At 39.5% G+C, this 24,071-nt stretch overlaps 2 protein-coding genes across 2 annotated transcripts; both read right to left on the bottom strand.

Moving 5' to 3' along the window:
- Positions 1-53: 53 nt before the first annotated feature.
- cunh19orf53 (chromosome unknown C19orf53 homolog) lies at positions 54-20,527 on the bottom strand. Its single transcript, XM_008280297.1, has 4 exons — positions 20,514-20,527; positions 2,560-2,676; positions 718-773; positions 54-602 (listed from the first exon to the last, which is right to left on the bottom strand). The coding sequence occupies exons 2-4, from the start codon at positions 2,648-2,650 to the stop codon at positions 456-458; spliced, it is 294 nt and encodes a 97-aa protein (XP_008278519.1). The 5' UTR covers positions 2,651-2,676; positions 20,514-20,527; the 3' UTR covers positions 54-455.
- Positions 5,256-20,513, bottom strand: mri1 (methylthioribose-1-phosphate isomerase 1). The gene is made up of 6 exons (XM_008280296.1): positions 20,382-20,513; positions 19,349-19,572; positions 14,422-14,591; positions 14,153-14,329; positions 12,833-13,057; positions 5,256-9,907 (listed from the first exon to the last, which is right to left on the bottom strand). Exons 1-6 carry the CDS (start codon positions 20,511-20,513, stop codon positions 9,774-9,776), a joined length of 1,062 nt encoding a protein of 353 aa, XP_008278518.1. The 3' UTR covers positions 5,256-9,773.
- Positions 20,528-24,071: the final 3,544 nt, after the last annotated feature.

The following is a 24,071-nucleotide window of genomic DNA, read 5'->3' as shown; positions in this document are numbered from 1 at the left end:
TGTGGTATTTTTCACTCCTTCCGTACAAAACATCAAATATTTTATCAAGCCCATTTTGTTCTCACGTTACCATTTATTTGCTGTACAGTAACGACTATACAATCATCTGACAGAATGACATAACCTTCTTCTAAGTGGACTGATAAAAATAAAGCCTTAATGTCATATCAACACAGTTCCTAAGTCGATTCTGTTTTGATCCTTGTACGTATTAGGTCCTGCGGTGCCCCCAGTGGTGGTTTATGTAGCATCCATATCGTCCAAAACATCTTTGATGAACCTCTTAAACAAGCATCTTTACAAGACTCGCTCTGATTACCTTCTGAAGTTAATGGAAACATCTGGGAGTCCAAATCACCAGAACAGGCGACATTTGAAATGAAGTGAAGCTCAATAACACTTCGACTGAGTCCATTATATTACGACACCATGAGATTCAGGTCCCCGGTTGTGTCTTATTTGCTGCTGGTTCCAGGACGGGCAGCTCCCGGGTTTCCTTTACCTTCAGGCCCTTTAATCACACTCAGCGGCTTGTGGAGGGACGTGCTGGCCTTCTGGGTCACCTCCTGCTCAATCTTGTTCCTGATGGCAACCTCTAGACCCTTCAGGGAACAGCAGAGGAGTTCCAGTTATCGGTCAAGCTGACAGCTGCCATCACTGGGAAACTCAACAAGACTGAGATAGGTAACTTTGTGAACTTTTTAAACTTGTCCTCACCTTCTTCAGCTTCTGTTGCTGAACTACTTGAGCCTTCTTAGGTGCAATGATCCTCCCTTCACAAAAGAAAAAAAAAATATCACAGTGAAATTTTGTCATTCCTGCTTATCAAATTTCCAAAGTCTGTCTGTGTTAAATCACATGGGCCTGAAATGTCTTTTGTTACACTGAATGGAAAACTGCTCGCAGAAAACTCTACTTTTGTCTTTCCTCTTTTTCACACTTACAAATCTGAGGTCTATCTGTCCTCATCGGAACATTTCTAGATTTCTAAATTGTGCTGCTAATTAATATTCACTGCATTTCATTAATATAACTCAAATTATGTCAATAAATCAATCTTCATCATTATAAGGTACATGCACATACACTAATGTATAGCAAGCCACAGCTCACTCAAATTTATTGCAACAAACTAAAAATAAATCCTGGCTTCAATTCAATTCTTTGTTCATTTCTTAGGCTGTGATATGTGGAGCTGTTGTTGTGTTTTAGTGAGAGGTGTTTTGAATACTTGATTCAAGCTGTTTATGAAGTCTCTTTTAGACAAACTTTACTTTCCATGTATCTGACAGCAACATAACATATTGGCTTTGTGTCTAACCAAGCACCACTTTTATAGAAAAGTCGCAACAACAATCTTTATTATTTTCAACATGGCATGTCTGAACTGCACACAGCCACACTAACAGCATGCACAAGCAATGCTATGTCGGCTTTTGTGAAGCGATCAAGGGAAGGCCTTCGTCAACATTTAAGCGCCAACATTCATCCAAAAGCATCCTAGAAAGTGTCTTTGTTTGGAGTTTATTATATGCCAGCAGCAGAATCAACACGAGTGTCTCCAAAGCAAGAGAGCTGTGTGGATTTGCTCATGGGGAACAACAGCATAGGTGACTTGATCATTAACGTGAATATACATTATTTCCAAAGGAGGAAGAACGAGTTGGGGTCAGTATTGAGTGGCCAGTCTCCCTGTATTTATTTTCCTTCTTATTTGACAGTTTACTTTGTTGTTTCCAAATGTTTGTCCGACTATTTTCTTTGAGTTTAGTGCGTTTACCTGCAGCATCAGAGAGCAGGAGGATCCCTATGAGCATCAGCAAAATGAGAGAGTTGCACGCAGGTATTTACAAAGCAACAGCAATTACTCAATAAGTTAGATGTAGTTATAAACTATCCCTGACAGGGTGACAGGCTTATTCAAGATCACAGTCACACTGTTGGTGAAGCAGTAGTAGGAGCAACCTTTAGTGTTTTGTGTAGGAAAAAAATAAATAACCTAGTCTGTTATTTAGACACGTTGATCATCTGTTTTTTGTTTAGACTTTTTCTTCATTAGGGACTGATGATGCCAGCAATGTTACCATCTCATCTAGAAGGGGTTTCAGTAAAACTAAAGCATGCAAGCAAGCAAAGTGTCATTATAAAGAGTTTAGCACATCTTTCGTTAACTTTGTTGGCTTTATTAGGGATGATGTACAAGTAGTCACCATTAAATTAGCTTTTTCAATTAAAATAATCACAACATCAAATATAATGAAAGCAATGAGTGGGTAAAAAAAACAGTGGTTTCCACAGTTAGCATGTTTACATAAATGCAGCTAACTCTACTTTGACTCCTCATTTGCTTTTTATTGCTATAAAAGGCTTCAGTATTTCGATATTTTGTCCAAGTAATTTCTGCTTGACGTTTAACTGCTGACACACTTTGTAAAGTGAATAATGAGAGACAACGTGTTTACACGCAGGTCACATGTTGGAGCAGAGCGACTATAAACAGTTAATTTACCTCCTTTTATAGCAGCTTTCTGGACAAACTGTGACATTTTAGACTCATACCTCCTTTCTTCGGTCCTTTCTGTTTGTTTTGTTGGTGTTTCTTGGAGGCTCCTGGACGCTGAGCTTTAAATTTCTGCGTACCTTGAGCCATTTTGCTACACGGAAGTACACAAAGAGAATCTTCTTCTTCTTCTGTGGATTGAAGTAGAGTCACTTCCGCTTGTGCTGCAACAGCGCCGCCTGCTGGTGTCACACTGTTACATATGCAGACATGGAAAAAACAAGCACACAATTTGTTAGAGCCATTTTTATAGTAGTTGATTCCAGCTTTTACTCTCAAAATTTATTGAAGGAATGCACGTCTTTTTATCTATTCCTCATGAATTGATGTCTGATAAATTATTTAGGGATTTATTCTAATCATTCAGATTGTAGTGGCTATTTGTCAACATCAAACTTATTAAAGTCAAAGAGCCACTGATGTGACACTGGCAAAAGAAGTCCATTGTCCAAACAAAATCTAGGAATTATTTATTCAACTTTAATTATTTATTTTTTATATTGATTATTGTTTACTCCTGTTTCCTCTCTTGTTCTGAAAAAAAAAAAAGATGTAATCTCAGGTGCATGCCAGTCCTATACCTCCCTACTTACCTATACACCATGTAATGTAACAAACAAAATAAAAAAAAAAAAAACTAAAAATATTACCCTAGTCAAATAAACTACTACCGAAAGTAACCAAACAAACAACAAAACTAATAAAAAGCTCCTACACAGATGAGTGTGAAGACTGAGCCTCAGTTTCTTCAGAGAAAAATTTGTGGCATTGGTATGTTCTTTGACCTCATGAAAGACTTTCCTATCTTGCTTAACCCTCCTGTTATCTTTGGGGTCAATTTGACCCCATTCAGTGTTTAACATATCTAAATAACTAATTGACATAATTGTTTTCAGTTTTATTTAAAGGGCTATTTACACATAAACTTGGGTAACTATTCTAATTACAATATTTTCTGGAGGTTTAAATTCCTGGGGTCAAATTGAACCCAAGGATAAAAGATGTCAGTACATTTGAAGGTAATAGGAGGGTTAAAATAAGAATATATCAGCCAAATGAAGACAACAGACTCAATGTTGGGATTTGGACTGGTTGACACATGTGAGTCAATAAGCAAAGCCCTGTTGGGGTTTCACAGTGTAAAGGAAACTAAAAGAAAAGGTCCCAACACCACTACATGTATCTCACCTTTAGAACATTAGAATCAGGGCTTTCAGATCAGGTGCCAATTACCAGAAGCTCCTTATGCAGTAACACGAGTCTTATTTAAAGCCCTGATAACTCGGGTCTGCTGTTTTCTTCTTCTCTATTCAACTGTGCGGCGTCATCATGCCAAGATCTAAAGAGCTCCCCGAGGCCTGCAGTGGATGCCGACGAGTCTGGTGAGGGATTTAAAAAGATTATTGGAAATAAATCATTCCACACTCTGGATTATCTTCTACAAGTGCCGCAGATTTTAAACAGATGTGTCCACAACTGACCGACCCACAGCAGACTGTGTGATATGAAAAGATGTCTCAAAGAACCACATAATTTCATTACAGGATCTGCAGGTAACTTTGCAGCTGCTGGTGTCAAAGTGCTGCATCTCAAATAAGGAGATTACACAGATTTGACCTACATGAGAGGTGAGCCAGGAAAAGGAATAATGAAGCAGTTTGGCAGTGAACATACAGGCAGACAGAAGGCCTTTTTGGAGGAATGTGCTCTGGATAGATGAATCAAACATGGAGTTGTTTGGCCACAGAAACAATAGACATGTTTGCTGCAAACTAATGACACCTTTTCAATAGAACCTAAAACCAACAGTGAAGCATTGTGCTGCAGATATCACAGTTTGCAGTTATTACGCAGCTTGTAGTTATAGATTCAACTGTAAATTCTGCATCAGGTCGAAGAGGGCTGGAAGAAAATGTGAGGTTTTCTGTCTGAAAAATAATCCTGAGCACAGAGAAAATCTACCGCAGTAATGGCTTTAAAAGAAGAAACTGAGAGATATGGAACAGTAAAGCCAAGCTAGGATTTGAATACCTCTGAAATGTGTTTGAACCAGACAGTACTTGCAAGAAAAGACACAAACATCTTGCAACGGAAGGAATTTTGCAGGAAGAGTTTTCTCAAATTTCGGCAAGCTGATGTGAGAGACTAGTGGACAATTATGCAAAACACCTCCAAGAAGTTATTTCTGCTAAATGGGGAAATATGAGCTTCTGAGGGCAAAGCACAGCTAAACAGGTATGATTAAAAACCTCATACGTCTTGAGGATTTGAGTACGTATAGAAGTAATATTCACAGAGTTGCTAACTAGTTCTGGAATTGGAAAAAACACAAAAACATTGTGTTAAACTGTACAAAGCAAAAGAGAGAAAACATTAAAATACAACTAAAGGGATTTTCAAGAGGGGGCCAAAACTTTGTAAGCAACTTCCAGACAACTATGCGAAACACCTACAAAAAGTTATTTCTGCTAAACGAGGCAATACTGGCCTCTGAGGGCACAGAAACACTTTCTATCTGCTGATATTTTGTTCAATAACTGACTGAATAAGCACGTTTTCCTTGCAGTGTTAAAGTATTTCACCGTTATCTGTAGGCCGAGTTCAAAAACAGATCCCATCTTTGTTCAAATACGTCTCCAAATATGTCAACACTTCCACAGTACATTTTCAGTGTATTCAAGACAGACAAAACCAGCTCATTTCACTGTGGTTTTATTCTTTTTAACTGTATTGATGTGAAAGAGAAATCTCTTAATTCATGACTGCACTTTTACAGCATTATATTCATATACGTATATATATAAAAAGAAAAAAAAAATCCAGTTTTGAACTATTTCCACATGTTACAAAATTAAACCCAGATCAAGTGATTATCAATAACAACAATAACATACTTGCACTTAAAGAGGCCATCTGAACAACACTCCTTCCATGGTAATTGCAGGCCACACTGATTGCTGGATAACACACAAGCACCTGCTCCGATTCGTCGAATCAACGTGGCGAGCAGCGTTGAATTTTGGCACCTGATTTTTAGCCACGTGTCGGGGGGTCTTTTCTCGAGGGAGATCTTTCAGAAGCGTGGTGTGAAAACAAAGCAGAAATAATTCAGCTGCAACCCAAAAATAACACGTTGGCCTGAATGTCGGCTACTTTGGCAAACTTAAAAAAAAAAAAGCCACAAACTGTTACTTTGGATTCAAGAAACATCAGTGAGATGTGAAGAATTTTTTTTTATTATTATTTTTTAATCCAGATTTCATTTCTGCAACCTGCTCTGCTGCAGCATGACACGCCGAGTGCTTGTGTTCATGCATTTGAGTGTTTGAGTCCGTGCAGGCAGACGGAGAGGTAGTGTGTATGGTTGAGGAGGCCTCCTCAGTGTGGTGTACTAATGGCCTAGTCACTAGGAATCACAATGTCATGAAATTAAAACAAAAACCCCAACAAACCACAGCTAAAACAGTTATAATCATGATGTACGGACAGAACGGAAATCTCGTACCTCTTGAAGATTTAAAAAGTAAAAGTAATACGCGGCGGGTCTAACGGCCACAGAGTTGCTACATGTGTCTGGAAACGTCGTCTAAAATTGAAAAAACGTGACGTGTTTAACTGTACAAAACAAAACCCCAAAAAAAGAAGAGGAAAATTTAAATACACAAGTGTCTTTTACGCTCGCTTGTGACCTACCAGCATCTTTGTGAGTTGAGGTTTGATGGATGAGAGAGATGATGATGATGACGAGGAGGAGGGGGAGGAAGATGGAGAAGTGAGCTTTACATTACAGCATTTTAAAGATATGGACAATGACACGATAGATACTGCAATTATTATTGACACTAAGTTTTTTTTTTTTTGTTTTTTTTTTTCTTTAGGGTGTTTTTCTCTGGAGTAGAAAAGTGAAGCTGGGTATTTGTGGCCAGTTTAAATGAATGAATGAATGAATGAATGCAGAAGAGCAGCATGTGAGGTGGTGGAAGGTTAACAGGCATTTTATGTGGGCCACGACTCTGACATCCGTCTTCATCGGGTCAGTTTGTACATTTAGGTGCACATCCATGTCTTTAGCTTTACGTTTGTAAAAGCAACAGTTTCCGTTTGAACTGATAGAAAGTGAGAGAAGTAGTAAATGATCACATTTTTAAAGTTAATACCAGTGAATGTTTGGTATTTTGCTTAACATTTCTTCAAAAATCTTAATTTTTTTCCTGTTGAAACAGTTTCAGCACAAGATAAAATCTAATAATTCCCAACTTTATGGGATTTTCACCCTATTTAGTGATATTTCTAATCGTGTTCTTTCATAAAATAAAGTTAAACTCGGGGCCACGAGTGTTGATCAGTAACTACAGAGAAAACCCTTTGTGCAGTCGTCGTTGTCTACCTGTCTTCAGCTGCCCTGGTTTGATGTAAAAGGACTAAAACAGATTTTCATTAATGAGGAGGAATTAATCCAAACAGTCAAAACACATTCTAAACTGAGCACAAAGGCAAGAAGTGACCGAGTGTCTGAAGTCTGGCCCCGAACTGAAGTTCAACTGAGTGAAATATTACATTCTGATTGGTGTGTGTGTGTGTGTGTGTGTGTGTGTGGCGCAATGGTTTTTACAGACGGATTCTGCAGCGTGGATCCATCTTAAAGAAATAGTTCACCCCAAATTAAAGAAAAAGCCGCCTCCTGCATCCCCGGAGTTAGTAAAGTTTTTGTCTCTTCTGAGTAACTCATGTCTTTCTTTGTCTGAACACTTTCAAATGTCAATACTGTAGGTGTTTAAAGCAGCATTAGGAGATCTGTTTTCCACATTTGGGTGTTAAAACAAACTGGAAATGCACCATTAACTTTTTATCACCAAATAAAGTTGTTAGTAAATAGGTTTTTAGGGATTTTGCATTTACACGACAGGAAACAAGAGAAAGACGAGTATGACATGCAGCAAAGAAGTGAACAGTGGACGCTGCGATCAGTCATCAGTTTGATGTTTAAAAGCTGTTAAGGCAGGCGTGTTAGCAAACAGCTGATAATTTACAGATCCTGAACACTGAGCAACGTAACTGTTAAGTGTTTGTAAGTCAAATATTTACTCTCCTTTTAGCTCTGCTGTAGTCTCCGCCTCCTGAGGGAAATACCTGGCTGTAAAACACCTCTGTAACTGTGTCTGTCTGCTGTTTGATGTGAAGCAGCGGATTTATACGAGGTTTTTCACTGAAGACAGCGCTGCAAATGACCACAAACACTAAAGTTACAGTAAAAACACAAAATAACGTGCTGAAGGATGTTTAACACTTGATACAGCTAAAGGAAAGTGAAAGAAAGTCCGATAACAGTTCTTGGTTGGCTTGTTATGACTTTTTAAGTTATATGTAGTAATTTTTCCATTCTTAATACAAATATATTGATTTACGCAGCTGTAAAGTCCACAATTTAGCCTTACTGGTATTATTGTAAAGCTGTGTGACTTCAGCAGGCTATCATAAGGAACATAATGGAAAAATCTAAGCAGTTGCTGATCCTGTCACATTTGTTTTCACTTAAAAATCCTATTTGCTCCGTGTAAACACAGCCTGCAGTTCAGCCCAAAACTCACTGAGTTTTTACCACGTGACTGGATCAATAACAGCTTCACAGCTGCGCTCAGGATCACAGAAAATTTTGTTTTTCATAGAAGTGATTTTAATGAACTATCATGATTTAAGGTTAGATTTGGTTAAATATCCAAATGGAACTGTACATCACACACGATTACTACATGAATCATTGAAACTTGACATATTTTTCTGATTCTACATTTTCTGGCTCTGAATAATAGTTTAATTTTGGTGACTTTTTTAAAGATAATATCCCTTTTAAACCTGCTGGCAGATTTTGTGGTTCAAATAAATACTGATTTGGATAGCTGTAAAGTCCAATATCTACCTTTTCTTGCATTATTTGACAGCTGAACAAGATTAACAAACCTGGTGTCATCGGGAATATTATAGTGATATTAGGCTTCTTTAAGATGTTATGCAAATGGGTTTGCTTAATTCTAAGTCGTAAAACTGACTGCAATTGATTTTAAAATAAGCCTGACTTACAAGAATAAACATTTGTAAAGTCTTGACTGTGTAAATAACTGAGTCTCCATTTTGGAGTGAACTATTCCTTTAACAGAGAAATACAGCCTTTACAGCTCACAGCAAAAAGCTGTCACAGCCCAAATGACACAATTTCCCAGTTTTTAGACGTCCCATCGCTTCAAAAGCAGAGTGATCTGTAAGCTTATGTATGTATATGTGTGAATATATATTTATATATATACACTTATGTATATATAAGTACATTATGAGAGTACAAGTGGGGTATGATAGAGTACAAGTTTGAATAGCAAGATGCAAACAAGGAGTGAGGTATAAATACAGCCGTGTTTTAGCAAAGGCTTCAGCTGACTGATTCCACTTGTTCAAATTTTTGCCGTAGAGGTTACAAAGTCAGAGTGAAGATCATGGGCTATAAATTTAGATTAGTCTTCTACAAAAGGTTTCTACACCAAGAAAAGAAATCAAATGTTAATATAACATTTTAGATGGCAAATTTAATTTTAAATAATCACATATTTGGTTAAAATAGCAGTACCTTTTACTAGCAGGGGTTAGTTTTCTACATATGTACACACTACCAGCAAGGATATATATATTTACAAGTGGGTAGCAGCATTTTAGAAACCACGACTACGTTGGAATTGAAGAACCAGTCGTGCCATTTAGACTTTTTTTTTGGAAGTTTTCGGTCTTGTTAAAGAAGCCCTAAAAACATCACCTCGGTAATGTCTCAGAAAATTTGTCTGCCAAATAGAATTTATAGGTTTGAGTCCAGCTGAGCTCTTTTCGTTGTTGCAAAAGCCATTTAGAAAGAGAAAGAGGCGGCAGGAGAGGATGAAAGATGGTTTAGGAGAAGGTGAAATGAACCATAGAAGAGGGATTTAAAAAAAAAAAAGGGGGGGGAGACTGCACACGTGTCTCTGCTCGACTCCCTGCAGTGGATTTGTGTGTATTTGTGAACACTTTTTTTTTCCTTCAGTGTGCACCGCTGACATGTAACAGTGACTGTGCGCTGAACAAAATTAAAGCACAACACGCGACCGTGAGTGTTTAGTGATGACATGAGAGTGTCTCTTAGTGTGACGTAAACGTGCAGCGGTGCACGCGGACCAGCAGGAGGCGCCGGGCGGCTCTAGAGGGCAGTGAGGCGGCCGGTGAGCGCCGCCTGGAGCTCGGAGGGCAGGAAGACCCCCAGCTCTGTGATGATGCCTCCTGTGATGAGCTGGTGAGGAGTCACGTCGAACGCCGGGTTCCACACCTCGATGCCTGCGGCGAAAAGTCAGGAGTAAGTGAGACGGTTCGTTCACACAACAACTGCGGCGATACTCTCACCCTGTGGTACAAAAACCTGCTTACGGTGGCGGCAATAAACTCTTTTTTCTCTACAATATAAAGTCTTGCATCTCTATGGAAACAGTTCAATCATAGCTAGAGGCAGAGAGAACTCGAATATGTCCTCTGTGCAATGTGACACAGTTATAATGCCATAAAAAAAATTAACTAAAGCTGCATTTCTTTAATTCCTGATGCTACAAAGATTTAAAAAAAAAAAAAACTGTGACTCAGCATCTACATCATTTTCCCACATTCCCTCAAGTGTTACTAATACTGAAAAAAACAGTGGCTCTGCATATTATATATATTTTACAATCTCCCTTTTTCAGTTTGTTCTCTGCTCTGTGTAAACACAACCTGCAGTTCAGCCCATTTCAGCCAAAAAGTCAGAGAAGTTTTGTCTCGTGACTGTTAATCACAGCTGATCGATACTGGCTCCACAGCTGCACCGAGCAATGCAGAATTTTTTTTCTTTCTTTCTTTTTTTTTTTTTTTGTACAAATTCTCTTCAGAGCAAATGGTGGATTTTTGGCCGATTTTTAAACAAGACATGTAGAATAAAGTGATTTTGATGACATATCTCATTGTAGGCTTGATTTAATTGATTTTCTCATATGAATAGTTCATGAATTGTTGCTGAAATTTTAAGAATTACTTCTGCTTTTAGTCTCTGGCTCTAATAAGTGGTGTAATTTTGGTGACTTTTCAAAGATAAAATGCCTTTCCAATCCACCAACACATTTGAGCAATCAGAGGGTTAAAATAAATCTGTATTCTTGCAGCTTCTATGTCAAAAAAACCTTTTTGTTGGATGTACAGTGACAGCCCTGTCTGATTAACTCATCATTTTTTAACAGTTTTTTCATTACTTTTAGCTGATCGCTAACTTCTTTGCACACACAGTATGGTGTTTAGTTCACAGTTCCCCTAATTATAAAGCTCCTTTCAGAAACGCACTCCTTTCCAATAATTTGATACCTCCTGAATGTGTTGGCTTTATGTTTTAACGTTCTTTTTCACTGTAAAGGCTGTGATGACAATCTTACTAGGCCAGATTCACACATTTTCATTTCTAAATAGGTGAAATATTTTCTCCCAAACAGCTGTAGTTTCTGAAACAGGCGCAAACAATGATTTGTTGGGGACTATTTTCAGAGGTGGACTGACACACATTTGCTTCACTTGTGTTAAAACCCACATAAAGCAGCAGGACTATTAGTGGGGCGGACTCAATATAAACTACAGAGTTTGTAATGTTGACTGTTTAAAAGGACGGATGTGCAACAGTGAGGTTCAGTGTTGTGTTTTCCTGAACAACAATGCTGCTACTGTGTGACACAGTGCAGTAAAATTCACGAGTTAACAAAACAACTTAACTGAAGGTCCACGTTTCAGATGATCTTCAGTTTGGGACTTTTAATGAGATTAATTAACAGTAAAATATATATATATAAATAATAATTATGTGATTGGTGTGAGAGGAAAAATAATGTACATGCACACATGCTCCTCTCCAGGGTCCAGTGTGCTCATTAAACGAGTTTAATTACCGTGATGTCACCGAGCTCCTCTCAGCTCAACATAATTAGAGATTAAATGACTCAACTCTCAGCTCTCGCAAACTCACCTAAAACCCACTTCAAAGTTGCAGCGAAACCTCCGAGTGCATTGAGGCCTCGTCGCCTCTTTTAACCCTTTCCGCACACGTTTTGCACTTTTTGATGGGACTTACTCACTTTACTGCATTCAAATGTTAAAATTAAAAGAGGCCTTGATGGTCTCTGGGTTTGAGGCGAAAACAATTAACTACGACTTGAATGCGCTTTGTTACGACTGCTGCATGTCCACCTCCACTCCTGCACAGTCACACTTTGTTTCCTCTCTGTGTTATCAGGGCTGTTCCTCAATCACAATGAGTCTTTGGGAGGTGACAAAAATGACTGGGCAGCATACAGTTAAGGCGATGAGTCTGTCGCCTTCTGCCCATATGTTTATCGACTGAAATTGAGGTGAACTTCAGAGGAGTTACAGAAAAAGACAAATCGGGCCTGTTTCCATGAACCGCTCTGGAGCAAATAAACAACTAGTTTGCATTGTGTCGTCATAAGGTGGCAGCAGAGGCTATGTTACTCATGGCTCTAATAAACAGAACAGAAGAGGTCTGAACTGAAATTAGCTGTTTGCAAACCACTAAAAGAGAGAAAAAATACGAAGACATAAACGAAACTTTGACCATCTATGAGAGAAAAATGGAGAAAGGTCTTCAGAAATCATTGTAAGTTGTAATTATCCTTTCATTTCAGCTGATACTAGACACGTTTCATGATGTCCAGAGGTGGAAACAGCTGATTAGTCACGCAAACAAACGTCAACTATGATGGAATGTATCTGAAAAAGGTGTTTCTATCTCTTATTATGTGCATTAACTCTTCATGTAAACAGTCAAAAACCAACTTAAGTGGGTGCAAAGATTTTTTGCAAAATTGCAGATTGAAAGTTTTCTTGAAGTTTTTCCATTAACTTTTTCTAATTGGACGCTTACATAAAATACATCATGGGAACATGTCTACTGTCTCAACAGAAGACACAAATTCCCTACAAAAAAATAAAACCTACATTGAAAAAAGCTGCAGCAGTTTCACACTGTGCTGTCTATCTTGTTCCTCACACAGCATTTGGCGACTTCATACCATCTTTCACTCATGTGATGTCAGTTAGAGCCTGTCTTCAGTGTCTCTCTCAGCCTGATATTTTTCGCCTCACTGTCAAACCTCTACAGGACTCACTCAAAGTCTCCCGGCTCCTGTCATTTTAGAGCTTTTAAACCCCCTTTTGTGTCTTTTTCCCCCTTCTTACCCGGGGCGGCGATGGGGACTCCATTTATACTGGTGAGTTCCTCCGGGGGGCGCACTTCGATGATGATGTCCCTGCCGCTCTCCAGGCTCAGGTCGCACGATGTGCTGGGTGCGGCCACGTAGAAAGGAATCCCATGGTGCTTGGCGGCGATGGCCAGCTGATATGTGCCCACCTTGTTGGCTGTGTCACCGTTGGCAACCACCCGGTCTGCGCCAACCACCACAGCTGAGGGGGAGAGACAGCAGAAACAACACTTAGAAATGTTTGACTTAAATGGAATAAAAGACATGAAACTGTATACCAACTGTGTTTAAATGTATTTCAGATATCTATAATTCACTTCTCCCCAATTTAAAAAACAACAACAACATCAAAAAATGTCAGGTATTTACAGTGTCATTCTTTTATGTCCCTTTCATCATTCATGTAAATTTTTCATTACAGACTCAGCTGCTAATATCTGCGAGTGAATTATGACAAGTACTTAATTCCAGTTTCAGATATCTATACTTGTGCTTTTAAAATTTAGTAGCTGAATCTGGCAGTTTTACTGGTCAAAACAATAGTTGCAAATCTCACAAACAGTCACTATGATTAGTTTGAATCGTTGATGCTGCTCATACATGGCTTCCTGACGGACATTAGTCCAGGAAAGCCTTTGAACAGTGCCAGTAGAGGTAATGGCTGCTGCTGTGGTGGATAAGATCGTTGTAAAAGCAGTGGAATAAGAAAAGCTCATCAGCAAGGAGTTTGTGGAGAACGAAAGCTTTGTTCATTTGAGTCTTACAGTCTAAATTAACATGGAGGCTACAAAACGTCTTGCCAAATGTGGAAAAGATCGCAGTGCCATAGTATGTTTAAATAGTAAATGAGGAGGAAAGAAAGATATCTTAAACTACTATTAAGTTAAACTGGAATTAATAGTAGTCACAATTCAGTCACAGATGTCTGCAATGTGAAGGACCTAAAGTCTCTAATAAATAAAACTCTTGTTCTCCATAAACTCCTTGTTGATAAGCCTTTCCTATGTCACAGCCTTTTTAAACTAATTTTTCCACCACTACAACATTTTTCTATGAAACGTGGTTCAAATGCTTTGCAGGGTCAGTAACAATGGGAAGCCTCACATGCACAACTATCTGGACGAGTCAAAAAGATGCTTGTTATCCCTGCAATTAGAATTCTGACTGGTCCAAGCTGAGTTACACGACTAGTCAGAATAACAGAGATACCCGGAATTTAACTTCTGACGAGCCAAAGTGTAATTATAGTTGGTTAACATGATGCTGATATCTGTCACGTTCATCTTCTAAAACACACCTGTGATGTCCATTTCCCTCATGGTCAGAGCTGCCATGCTGTCTGTGATGAGCGTAGCGGGGATTCCCTCAGCCACGGCCTCGTACGCAGTCAGTCTGGATCCCTGGTTGTACGGCCTCGTCTCCGTGCAGTAAACACGCTTCAGCCTGCCCAGCGCGTGGAGGCTTCTCACCACGCCTACACACAGAGGCATCGTTACAGTCACAGCACTATAAATACCTCCAACGATCACAGCCTTCCCTCATTCAGCCCCAGAGCTCCCGTCTCACCCAGCGCCGTGCCGTATCCGGCCGTGGCCAGCGAGCCGGTGTTGCAGTGCGTCAGGATGGTCACAGAGTCCCGCGGGACGCCGGACAGGATGTGCTGGGCTCCGTAGTTACCGATCTTCCTGTTGTCATTGACGTCACGCTCCAGCATGTCCTCGATCCAGGCGATTACGCTGCAGGAGTGGGGCCACGAGAGAGAGGTGGGAATTGAGAAGAGGCTTCGTCTGCCGCTGTGGACTCTATGTGTCCGAGGCTGCATGTTTGTGTTTGTCGTGACTTCACTTCGTCGCTGTGTCTGTTCTTTCATTCACAAGCTCTGTCTTGATGTTTTCACCACATCTGTCCCTCGCCTTCCTTTCATTATTCTTGCTTCACAAACTTGATTCCAACCTTGTTGCTACTCAGTGTTTCTTCAGTTATTTCTTTCATAAAGCAGACAAGTGTTTCGGAGGTTGAGTGTGCATTCAACAAGAGGTCAGACAATGTTTTTATACAGTATTTCACTTTTTAGGCGCAATATCTCATGTCTAATATTTTATTATCATATGTAACTTTTTAATTTCATATACAATATTTATTTTTCTTGAGTAATATTCCAATTTTATGTACCACATTCCATTAACTACGTCAGAATCATTGCCAGTATTACTATTTACTAATTTACTCTCATTTTAGTTTACTTTTTTATATTCTCTATGTATCGTACCTGTATCTTAGTATTTTTCGACTAGAGACTGCAATACTCATGTTATGTAATTTTGTTTTTTGAGCAATATCTGTCAAAAGAATTTTCTTTGAGATGAATAAAGTTTTTTCTTATCTTTTTTCAGTCTATACAGAAATAGTATAGACTAATCTTTTAGTAATCTAGGAGAGCATAACCAATATGTGGAACCGATTAGCATGAAAATGAAAACCCTGGTGTCACAACTTAGCATAATTAACTGATATGTCTTTATCTATTCATGTTTTATATGTTTGATTAAAAGCAAATTTTTCAATATTTATCTTTCGGTGTTGATTGGCTGTTATTCATGATGTTTAACCAATGAGAGAGCGCTGCAGGCAGGGCAGCGACTACAGATACAAAGAGGTGGCAAAGTAGCGCAAAACAAACAAAAAAACAATAATGAGAAAAAGTACAAATCTGTAATCGGATAATTAGCCAGGTCGTTAATCAGTGAATCCTTAAGTTCGACTCCAGAAACAAAAAGGCTCCATATGTCTCGCTGAACTGTGTCACTCCGCAGCTCAAACTACGTCGAGTTGTAGCAGCTGATGCTTAGACGTTCTGTTATATTTCCTGACAGTCTCACAGTGAAACATCATTAACTGTTCTAAATAACAATCAACAGTTAAAATGAACCATTAAGCACCACAATTACTGCCTCTGACAGCAGGAAGGAGATTTACTGGGAGTCTCAATCAGTCAAAACCATGAAAGCTTCAATCCAGACGCTCTCAGCTCAGGCTATTTGTCAATATCCATTCCTGATTTGACACCAGTGTTTTTCTTCTTCCAGACTGTATACATCTCTCTGCGTGCAATTTAAGTGAGTCATTATCATGGAAGGTTGCTACAGGCAACTCGCAATGACTGAATGACTGTAACTGATAACAGAAATGGACTTTATATAATGACTCGAAGACAGAAAGAGGATTTAATGTGGATCCGTCACCGCTGACCATGTCAGAATCTACTATGGTAGCTGATATCCATTCATCATATCCATAAGTGAAGCAATTAAGAGGCTAAGGGAGGCTTTGCTTTCCCAAAATCCTCTCTGGAATCAGGTTTTTTACAAAGTTAACACGACTATATGGTGTTTTAAATATCTTATGATATATGAGCAGTCGATGCCACGGCTGAATATTTCTACCTTAAAACTCAAGTGTACCAATGATGGTTTTAAAAATCAGACTTCTGAGGTTTCATGTGTAACAAACTTAAGAAATCAATCCCATCTGCCTGCAGACTGGGACTTCCTGTATGTTTACTCTTTTTCAGAATAATAATAATAATAATAATAAATGTTAATAATAAATGTGTATTTGTCGATGGCATCACCAGGTGAAGCCTCTTAGTGTTGAACGCTGCAGCAACCTGAGGAGGCAGTCGCTCAGAGTACAGGCAGGTCAGCATTGGCAAGCAGAGAGTATTGTAGGGATTTAGCTACCAATGGACACAATGACAAAAACGTCTGTGAGGTTTAAGAACCTCTAGCCAAAGTCCATGTGTTTGAAACAACCTGGAATCAACTAGGACGGTGTTACTTACTATGTCTGGATAACATTTTAAACCCACATCACATGTCTGTTGACTGAAACAGCAATATCAGCACAGAGCAAAGGTTCAATGAGCTGAACTTGTGTCAAAAATGAACAATTTACTGATTGATAAAGCTGTAGAATATTAAGACGATTAATCAAATTTGCATCTCTGCCACAGATTCTGCGCTCCTTCTACGATAACTATGTGACGGCAAATGTACAAAAAGGACTGAGCTTAGGTTATTGCTGATAATGATCAGTTAAAAAAATGCCTTGATTCACCCTGATCCTGATATTTGACATGGGCTCAGGGCATCCCTACTCTCAGCACTGTGTGCAGCGCATGTAGCAGAGTCGCTATCACAGCTGAGTGTGCAGTCAAATTGTGTCTTCATAGTAACCTGCTAACTAGTTTGAAAAATTAATTGCTGGAAAGCTAAACAATGACCCCATAATTTTCACTTCTCAGTATTACAATAACATATATTTGTTTATGTAGATATGAAGAATGTTGGCTGATATATCAATATTAGAGATTTTTACTCTCTAAAAATTGGTATCAGCACCAAAACTCCACCACCAATCAGGCTCTGTAATTCATATGCAGATATACATACACATAAATGCACAAAAAGCCCACTGCCTCCTAATTTTAGCTTCTCAATACCCGATGCCTTAGCACCACCTCTGGTTATATCAGGTGCATCTTCACCCAAAACCTGGAGTATCGTCTTTTCAGGACAGCTGTTATCCACCTGAACCTCATTTTTTCCCCATCACCAACACAAACATGGCTCAAGCTTTCAAATATGTTCTCCTTCTTTCCTGCTTCTTTTCTGTTTGCTTGAATGAAAAAAAAAATCCATCAGTCTCAACTACAGCCCCGTTGAGCAGGTGAATACTGTAGAAACAGCACCACTCGGGGCATTTCTTTTCACACCGACAATTAATCTGCGGTAACATTTGGAATATACGGCCTTCCCAATTTTCACTTAATACGAGATCTGATAACTTTCACAACTTTGTCAAAAGCACACCTGCAGCTGGTGTTGAATGAGGACGTGTTATAGCAGCAGCTAACCTGGCAGGAAAGATCCAGGAGAGAAAAGCAAGTAAAGATCTTTTCAATGAACAGTGCAGGTTCTTATTGTCGTGACTCATGCAGAGCTGATAAGCTGAATGTTAAACAAAGTTTCTGTTTGCATTCACCAAAACAGACTTTGTGTATCCTTCAGGCTAAACAAATGTTTTTCAAATGCAAATGCATTTCTGTCCTTATAAAATATTTGCAAAGCAGGTTTTTGTAAAAAGTCTGAAGTCTGCATTGTTTACATCCTTGTTTGCTTGCTAACGGTCGTCCTCTTCCCTGCCTTTACTGGCACTTTGCTGCAGTTTTCTGGCACATGAAAGCCACCAGAAGACCAGTGAATTAGTGTGAAACCATTGGCAGGAATGTGCATCATGTCACCGATGTGCACATGAATCCTGGTGCATGAAAACAAACAAACAAATCAGGGAGCCACATGTGAAAACGTGGCGCTGCGACAAGTGATCGAATACTCTATCGGGTAGCTTTAAATAGATTACTGGCTCAGAAGTCTGACACATATCAAAGTGTTTGGTCAGAATTGATCAGTATGATGAAGAAAAATAAAAAAGTAGGGTGGCTGTCTAAAAAAAAAAACCCCCATCTGAACAGGACCCATGTAAATCCAAAGTAAAGTTGCCTAAAGAACCCTGACTGTGGTAATTCAGGTAACCTCTGAACCTTAAAGCTCACCAGTGGGTTTGAAACAAAGGGTTGCCTTTTAAAAAACAGAAAATAGCAAAAATTACCCCATTTATCAGAGCCACAAACTGTAAAAACTGAAATCATTGGCTTTCCAACTTTCCGATGGTCCTTGAACTACTCATTTGTGCTTAAAATTGTGACTTGTGAATTAATCAAAACCACCATGTTCTATATGTCCCATTTAAACATTCGTCAAAGATGAAATGTTTGCAATAACAAGATTCTGTAAAAAACTAAAAATTCTGTGTTCTTCAACACAACTGTGAAGCCACTGGAGACACAGCTGTGACCAACATTTGTGTCACAAAAAATCTGGAACTTTTCAGCTGAACTGCAGGCTGTGTTTACACAGAGCAGACAAGAGGAGACAAATTTAAAAATGAAAATAGTAAAACATGTATAGGATGTAAAGTCACAGTTTGTTTTTCCAGTATTGGAAACACTTGTGGGCACTTCTTGGATAGACTTGGATTCCAGGTTTTTCCTATTTCTTTAAGGTTTAATTATCATATAAATGTTAAGTTTTTTTAGTTTTCTTGTATGATTGACGGCATGATGACTCTGTCACAAGGCACAAAAGCTGTTTCTGAGTTGTTTCTACTTGTAGCTAAGGTTGTGTTGCAGCTATAGAGGAGCAGGACTTGATATTGCAGTGAAACATGGGCCACAGTGAGTAAACATGTGACAGGAGCATAAAAACAGAAACTGCTGAGGGTTCAGAGGGCTAAAAATGAACTCATTTTGGAATATGCACACTAACAGACATTCCCTAATAAATCATTAATTAGTGTTTGAGTCAATCAAATCACCTCTTCTGACAAACAACAAGCGTGTGATCCAGCCTCACATCCCTCTAAACCAGCTCACCTTTCTCTGAGCTGCTCCGAGTTCTTCTCCATGCTCTCGTTCTCTGCAAACTCCATCAGCTCGCGGGCGGCCCGGCCCATGTTGACAGCGGTGGGCCTGGCCGAGGTCAGGTGACACAGAGACTCCCTGATGAAGGTCACGGGGTCGTCGCCCCCGGCGCCGGCCCGCAGCTCCACGGCCAGGCTGAGGCAGCCCACGATGGCGATGGCCGGAGCTCCACGCACCTGGAAGACAGTGAAAGCATCACATCACCTCTGGTTACTGTGCAAACTTCAGCTCTCTCACAGCATTGTGTTGCTGTAAGCAGCCAAAAGTTGTCCCCACGTCTTCGACTGGATGATATCATCCCTGTGAAGTCATTTCCACTAACATGACATCACCCTCTCCTGCTTATGGCACATTCCTTCATCCTGCCAGGATCAAACAAGTAGCTGCTGTGTGTGTGTGCGTGTGTGAAAAGACAAAAAAATGAGTGAAAATATCTGCACAGCTCCAATTAACAAACACCTGCAAAATGTTCCCAGCTGTTACACAACTCATGCATTTATCCCAACACTTGAGGGATCCAGGTGTGGAGACATCCACGAGCTGGAGGTGTCACTGAGTGCAGCACAAGACCAAAAAAAAAAAAAACGCGAACAAAAACCCTGGCAAAGGTCATTAATAATTCATCAATAATCTCTCCCAAAGAAAGAGGAGGGGGAGGCATATTTCATGGGTGGGTGGCTCTTGTGCAGATACCTGCTTTATCGAGCTTATACATGATAATGTGGAAACTATAAATAAAGGATGCTTTTTTTTTTTTTTATAAAAGGGGGGATGGAGGGTTGTGGGAAGCTGCATCCAAAACAAAAATACAGGCCGACGGTGAGGGCGCACGGCGGCGGTCGGCGGGAGCACAAAAGAGCCGACGGGAAGCACATGCATGACGGGGATAAATGCACATGCAGCAGGCGTGCAGCTGAGGGAGGTGGGAGGTGGAGGGAGGAGGGAGGAAGGGAGAGAGAGAGAGAGAGAGAGAGGAGCCCCGTACCTTCATGGACTTGATGGCCTCGTAAGCGTCCTGCACCGAGCGGATGTCATCGTACACGGTCTGGTGTGGCAGCAGCAGCTGGTTGAGGATCTGCAGAGACCCGGTCCGGTAGCGGATCGCTTCCAGCGTCATGACCGAAAAAGGAGGCAGGAGAGCGGCGACGGGGGTTGCGGGCGGGCGGGCGGGTGCGCGCACACACACACACACACACGCACTCACTCACACACACTTTCACACACACTTTCTCTCTCTCTCTCTCTCCCTCTCACACACTCACACACACATACACTCCCCCCCTCTTGGTTGCACGTTGACCGCGGCCTGGCTGTCGGCAGTTCCCGGGAAGCCGTCGCAAAGAGACGGAGGAAAAAAGTGCAGCAGGAGCGGGATGAAGAGGAGGAGGAAGAGGAGGAGGAGGAGGCAGGACGGAGTAAAGTAAAAGAAAAAAAAAGAAAAAGAGAGAGAGAGAGGAGGTGTGCTGCTGTAGCCGTATGGGAGGATAAAAGGGAGAGAGAGGAGTGAGAGAAGAAGGGCTGGAAACCTTCACACACTGACAGACAGGCAGGAAGGCAGACGCGGAAGGAACCACGTGTTCAGCCGAGCAGGAAGCGCTGCGCTCGGTGACCACGCCCACTGGAGAGCCGCGGGTTTGTCGGATTTTTCTTGTGTTTTTTTTTTCTTCTTCTTTTTTCTCTGCTCCTCCTCCTCCGTCTCTGCGCACCATCCCCCCCATTCTTTCTTCATCTTTCACCCCCTTTTGTCTGGGGAAATTTCACACTCACATGCGTTATTAGCATAAGACCAAAGAGGCGAGCTTCCCCCCAACAACAGCCAAGTCTATTTTTGTCTGAGATTTTTATTGTTTTTTTGTTTTGTTTTTTTTTGCTCTCACACATAAAAAAAAACACTGCTGCATGTGCAAGTTAGTGGTAATTATTGTAAAAAAACAACCACTGTTTCATTCAAATGTTTGACTTTTTTCCTATTTTATTGCACGTTTTTGTTCTTACATGCTTTTATTTTCTCACCTCTGGGCTTTGTTAACATTTTTATTTTATTTATTTTTTTAAAGCTCTTTTACAGAGTCAGCTTTAATTATTCTAAAAATCTGTGTGCATTTTTAAAAATCACTTTATTTATTTATTTATTTTTGCTTTAATTTTCTGACATGGTTTATCTGTTTTATTTAAGAAATGATGACCCCACAGTGGGAAAATTTACAATGTTACATGATGCAAACATAAAGGGAACATCATTGGAACATAAAAATAAATTACAGCAGTACTGGTTCTCCCATATGTGGATATTCAGATTGTACAAATTCCACCAGATGTGGAAAATAGCATTATTTCACATATCAATTTTATTGCACATATTCTTTCATGAGTAGAAATACTGGGAGAGAAGTATTAATATTAAAATATTTTATCTATAATGCACCGAGTCGTCTGTAAGTAGAAAAATACTGCTATTACACAGATTCTTCTATATGTGGAAAAACTGATATTGCACAGAGTACATAGTGCACAGGTTTAAATGTATTGCATCATTTTTATTTTTATTTTCATTTGTCAGGAAGGCACTTTGAAAACCTCTGTGTATGATAAGATACTATTTTAATAAACCGGCTTCCCTGCTCTTTTTAAATAATATCTTAAAGCCTGCTATGTAGAAGTAGTGACCTTTATCTTGCACATTTTTAGCAGGTGTTTATAATAGAGAAGTGGCCATAAAGTTTCACTATTGCACAAATTCTTTCATTTATGCTGAACAAAAATCTAAATTGAGCATGTAATATTTTATTAAATTCTATCTTGTTAATCAATAGTTAAAATAAAAAAGCTAATCTTACAGATACTATAGTTCTATGTTTATTGTGTTCATACCTGTCCATGCTGTTCATTGTGTTTATTGTATGTGCCATAATGTATAATGTATTTATTGCTTTTTTTTTGCACTTCTGGTTAGATGATAAACTGCATTTTGTTGTCCGAGTATTCGTGCTCTGTATGGTGACAATAAAGTTGGATCTAATATAACGTAGCATTTGTTGCTTCAACACATGACATCTCTGCAACAGAATAGACGTCAAAGAACAATCAAATTAGAAGTATTAACAGACAGATCGGTATGTCCAACATTTATATTGCTCCACGTACCACTCTGTAACTTTCTACTAATTGTTCCAGAATCAACCAGTGCTGGTTACTTAAATTAACGCCCTAAATCCTGATATATAGAAGTGACCTTTTTAGTTCACATTTGTAGGAGTCATGAAACCAAGGTGACCACAAAGCTTTATTATTGCACCACAGAAGTACATATTTGTTGTTCCAGCACACAGTATCTCTAAAGCAGAAATGAAACAACACAAGTACACACTGTATTAGAAATAATGATAATTGGCAGACAGAGAGTGGAGTCATAGACCAGAAATCACCAAGTTAGTACTGATGCACACATCTGGTTTAAAGTTATTGAGGTTGTTGCTACTGCTTGTGAATGTTGACCCACTCTGACTGAAAGACTCGGGGAAGTTGTTGGACATTTTGGTGGACGGGATCATGTTAGACACATCCATCCAGAGCGTCACGTGGCAGATCATCTCTTGTACTGTGCCGTCTGAAATGATTTCTTAGACAACAACTGTTGAAGTTGTGGACATTCAAGCCCCCGACTACTGTTGTTGTCTTTTACTTATCATCTGTGGCATCATTTGAATAAAGCTGTTTTAAGGTGGTCTTTTATAGTCTCTGGTCAAAGGAATGTCTCTGTCCTGGTCACACAATGATCTGATCATTGTCCTCTGAAACCACATCTGACAAGGCTGTGGATTAATTCAGTGGTGAAGAATTTGTTGCTCAAAAACGTTTGGTGCACAACTGGCTAAATTTAACTCTTTACTGGCAACAACAGTAGAAATGACATTTTTTCCACTAAGACAGAGAGGGAGGACTGTTTACATGCTGTGTTTATATTGTTGTTCAGTGTATGTATATGTTGCTTTGTGTTTCATTTCATTTTACTTAAAACTTACGAGAACACACTGAGGGAATATCCTCCTCTTCAATGGTGCTAAGGCACATAAAATAAAGGAAGGCACGCTTTAAGGGTAATAGCAGTAAAAGAAGAATACATGACACAAAATTCAACAATGCTAAACAGTGTAGCAGGTGATAAAATAATAAAAACAAAACATTGAGTTTGGGATCAAGTGACTTCTAAAACATTTGAGTTAGAATCAGGTTTGTAAGCAATTACATCAGGAGAGTATCAAGCCAAGTTTTTTTTTTTTTTTTAACCTTGTTATCATGTCCATATGGTGGTTTTTATACGCCAGAAGACATATCATGAGCGAAATAAGCAGCTAACACTATAGTTGAGCATCTCCACAATCTCAAAAACATGGATTTAGACTTCTAGGGTTTCATATGTAACAGAACAAGGGTCCAATCTCCTTTGCTTTCAGGATGGGACTTTTGGCATCATTTTTCTTCTTCAGAATGAGTTTCCAGTTTGAAAATGTATGACTGAATTATTCAAATATAAATTGCCATTGTGTATTGTAGAGTAGTTTTACAGAGTTTGAGGAGCATCAAAGGTGAGCTGGTGTGGAAGAGCTGCAGCAAATGGGGAAAAGTGGATGAAGAAAAAGGCAGAGACTTCGTAGTTCCACATATTCTAAAAGAG

Source organism: Stegastes partitus, unplaced genomic scaffold (genome assembly GCF_000690725.1).
Source record: "Stegastes partitus isolate 25-593 unplaced genomic scaffold, Stegastes_partitus-1.0.2 Scaffold189, whole genome shotgun sequence".
Taxonomy (NCBI): domain Eukaryota; kingdom Metazoa; phylum Chordata; class Actinopteri; family Pomacentridae; genus Stegastes; species Stegastes partitus.
The sequence above is the reverse complement of the archived record's forward strand: the minus strand, read 5'-3'. Positions and strand labels throughout refer to the sequence as shown.

Coding starts and splice junctions, on each gene's coding strand:
- cunh19orf53 (XM_008280297.1), bottom strand. CDS start 2,650: ATGGCTCAAGGTACGCAGAAATTTAAAGCTCAGCGTCCAGGAGCCTCC. Junction 774..2,559: donor GAAAGGACCGAAGAAAGGAG/GTATGAGTCTAA, acceptor TCTTTTGTGAAG/GGAGGATCATTGCACCTAAG. Junction 603..717: donor AGCAACAGAAGCTGAAGAAG/GTGAGGACAAGT, acceptor TGTTCCCTGAAG/GGTCTAGAGGTTGCCATCAG.
- mri1 (XM_008280296.1), bottom strand. CDS start 20,513: ATGACGCTGGAAGCGATCCGCTACCGGACCGGGTCTCTGCAGATCCTC. Junction 14,592..19,348: donor TCGGAGCAGCTCAGAGAAAG/GTGAGCTGGTTT, acceptor CCACTCCTGCAG/CGTAATCGCCTGGATCGAGG. Junction 13,058..14,152: donor GAGGGAAATGGACATCACAG/GTGTGTTTTAGA, acceptor TCTCCCCCTCAG/CTGTGGTGGTTGGCGCAGAC.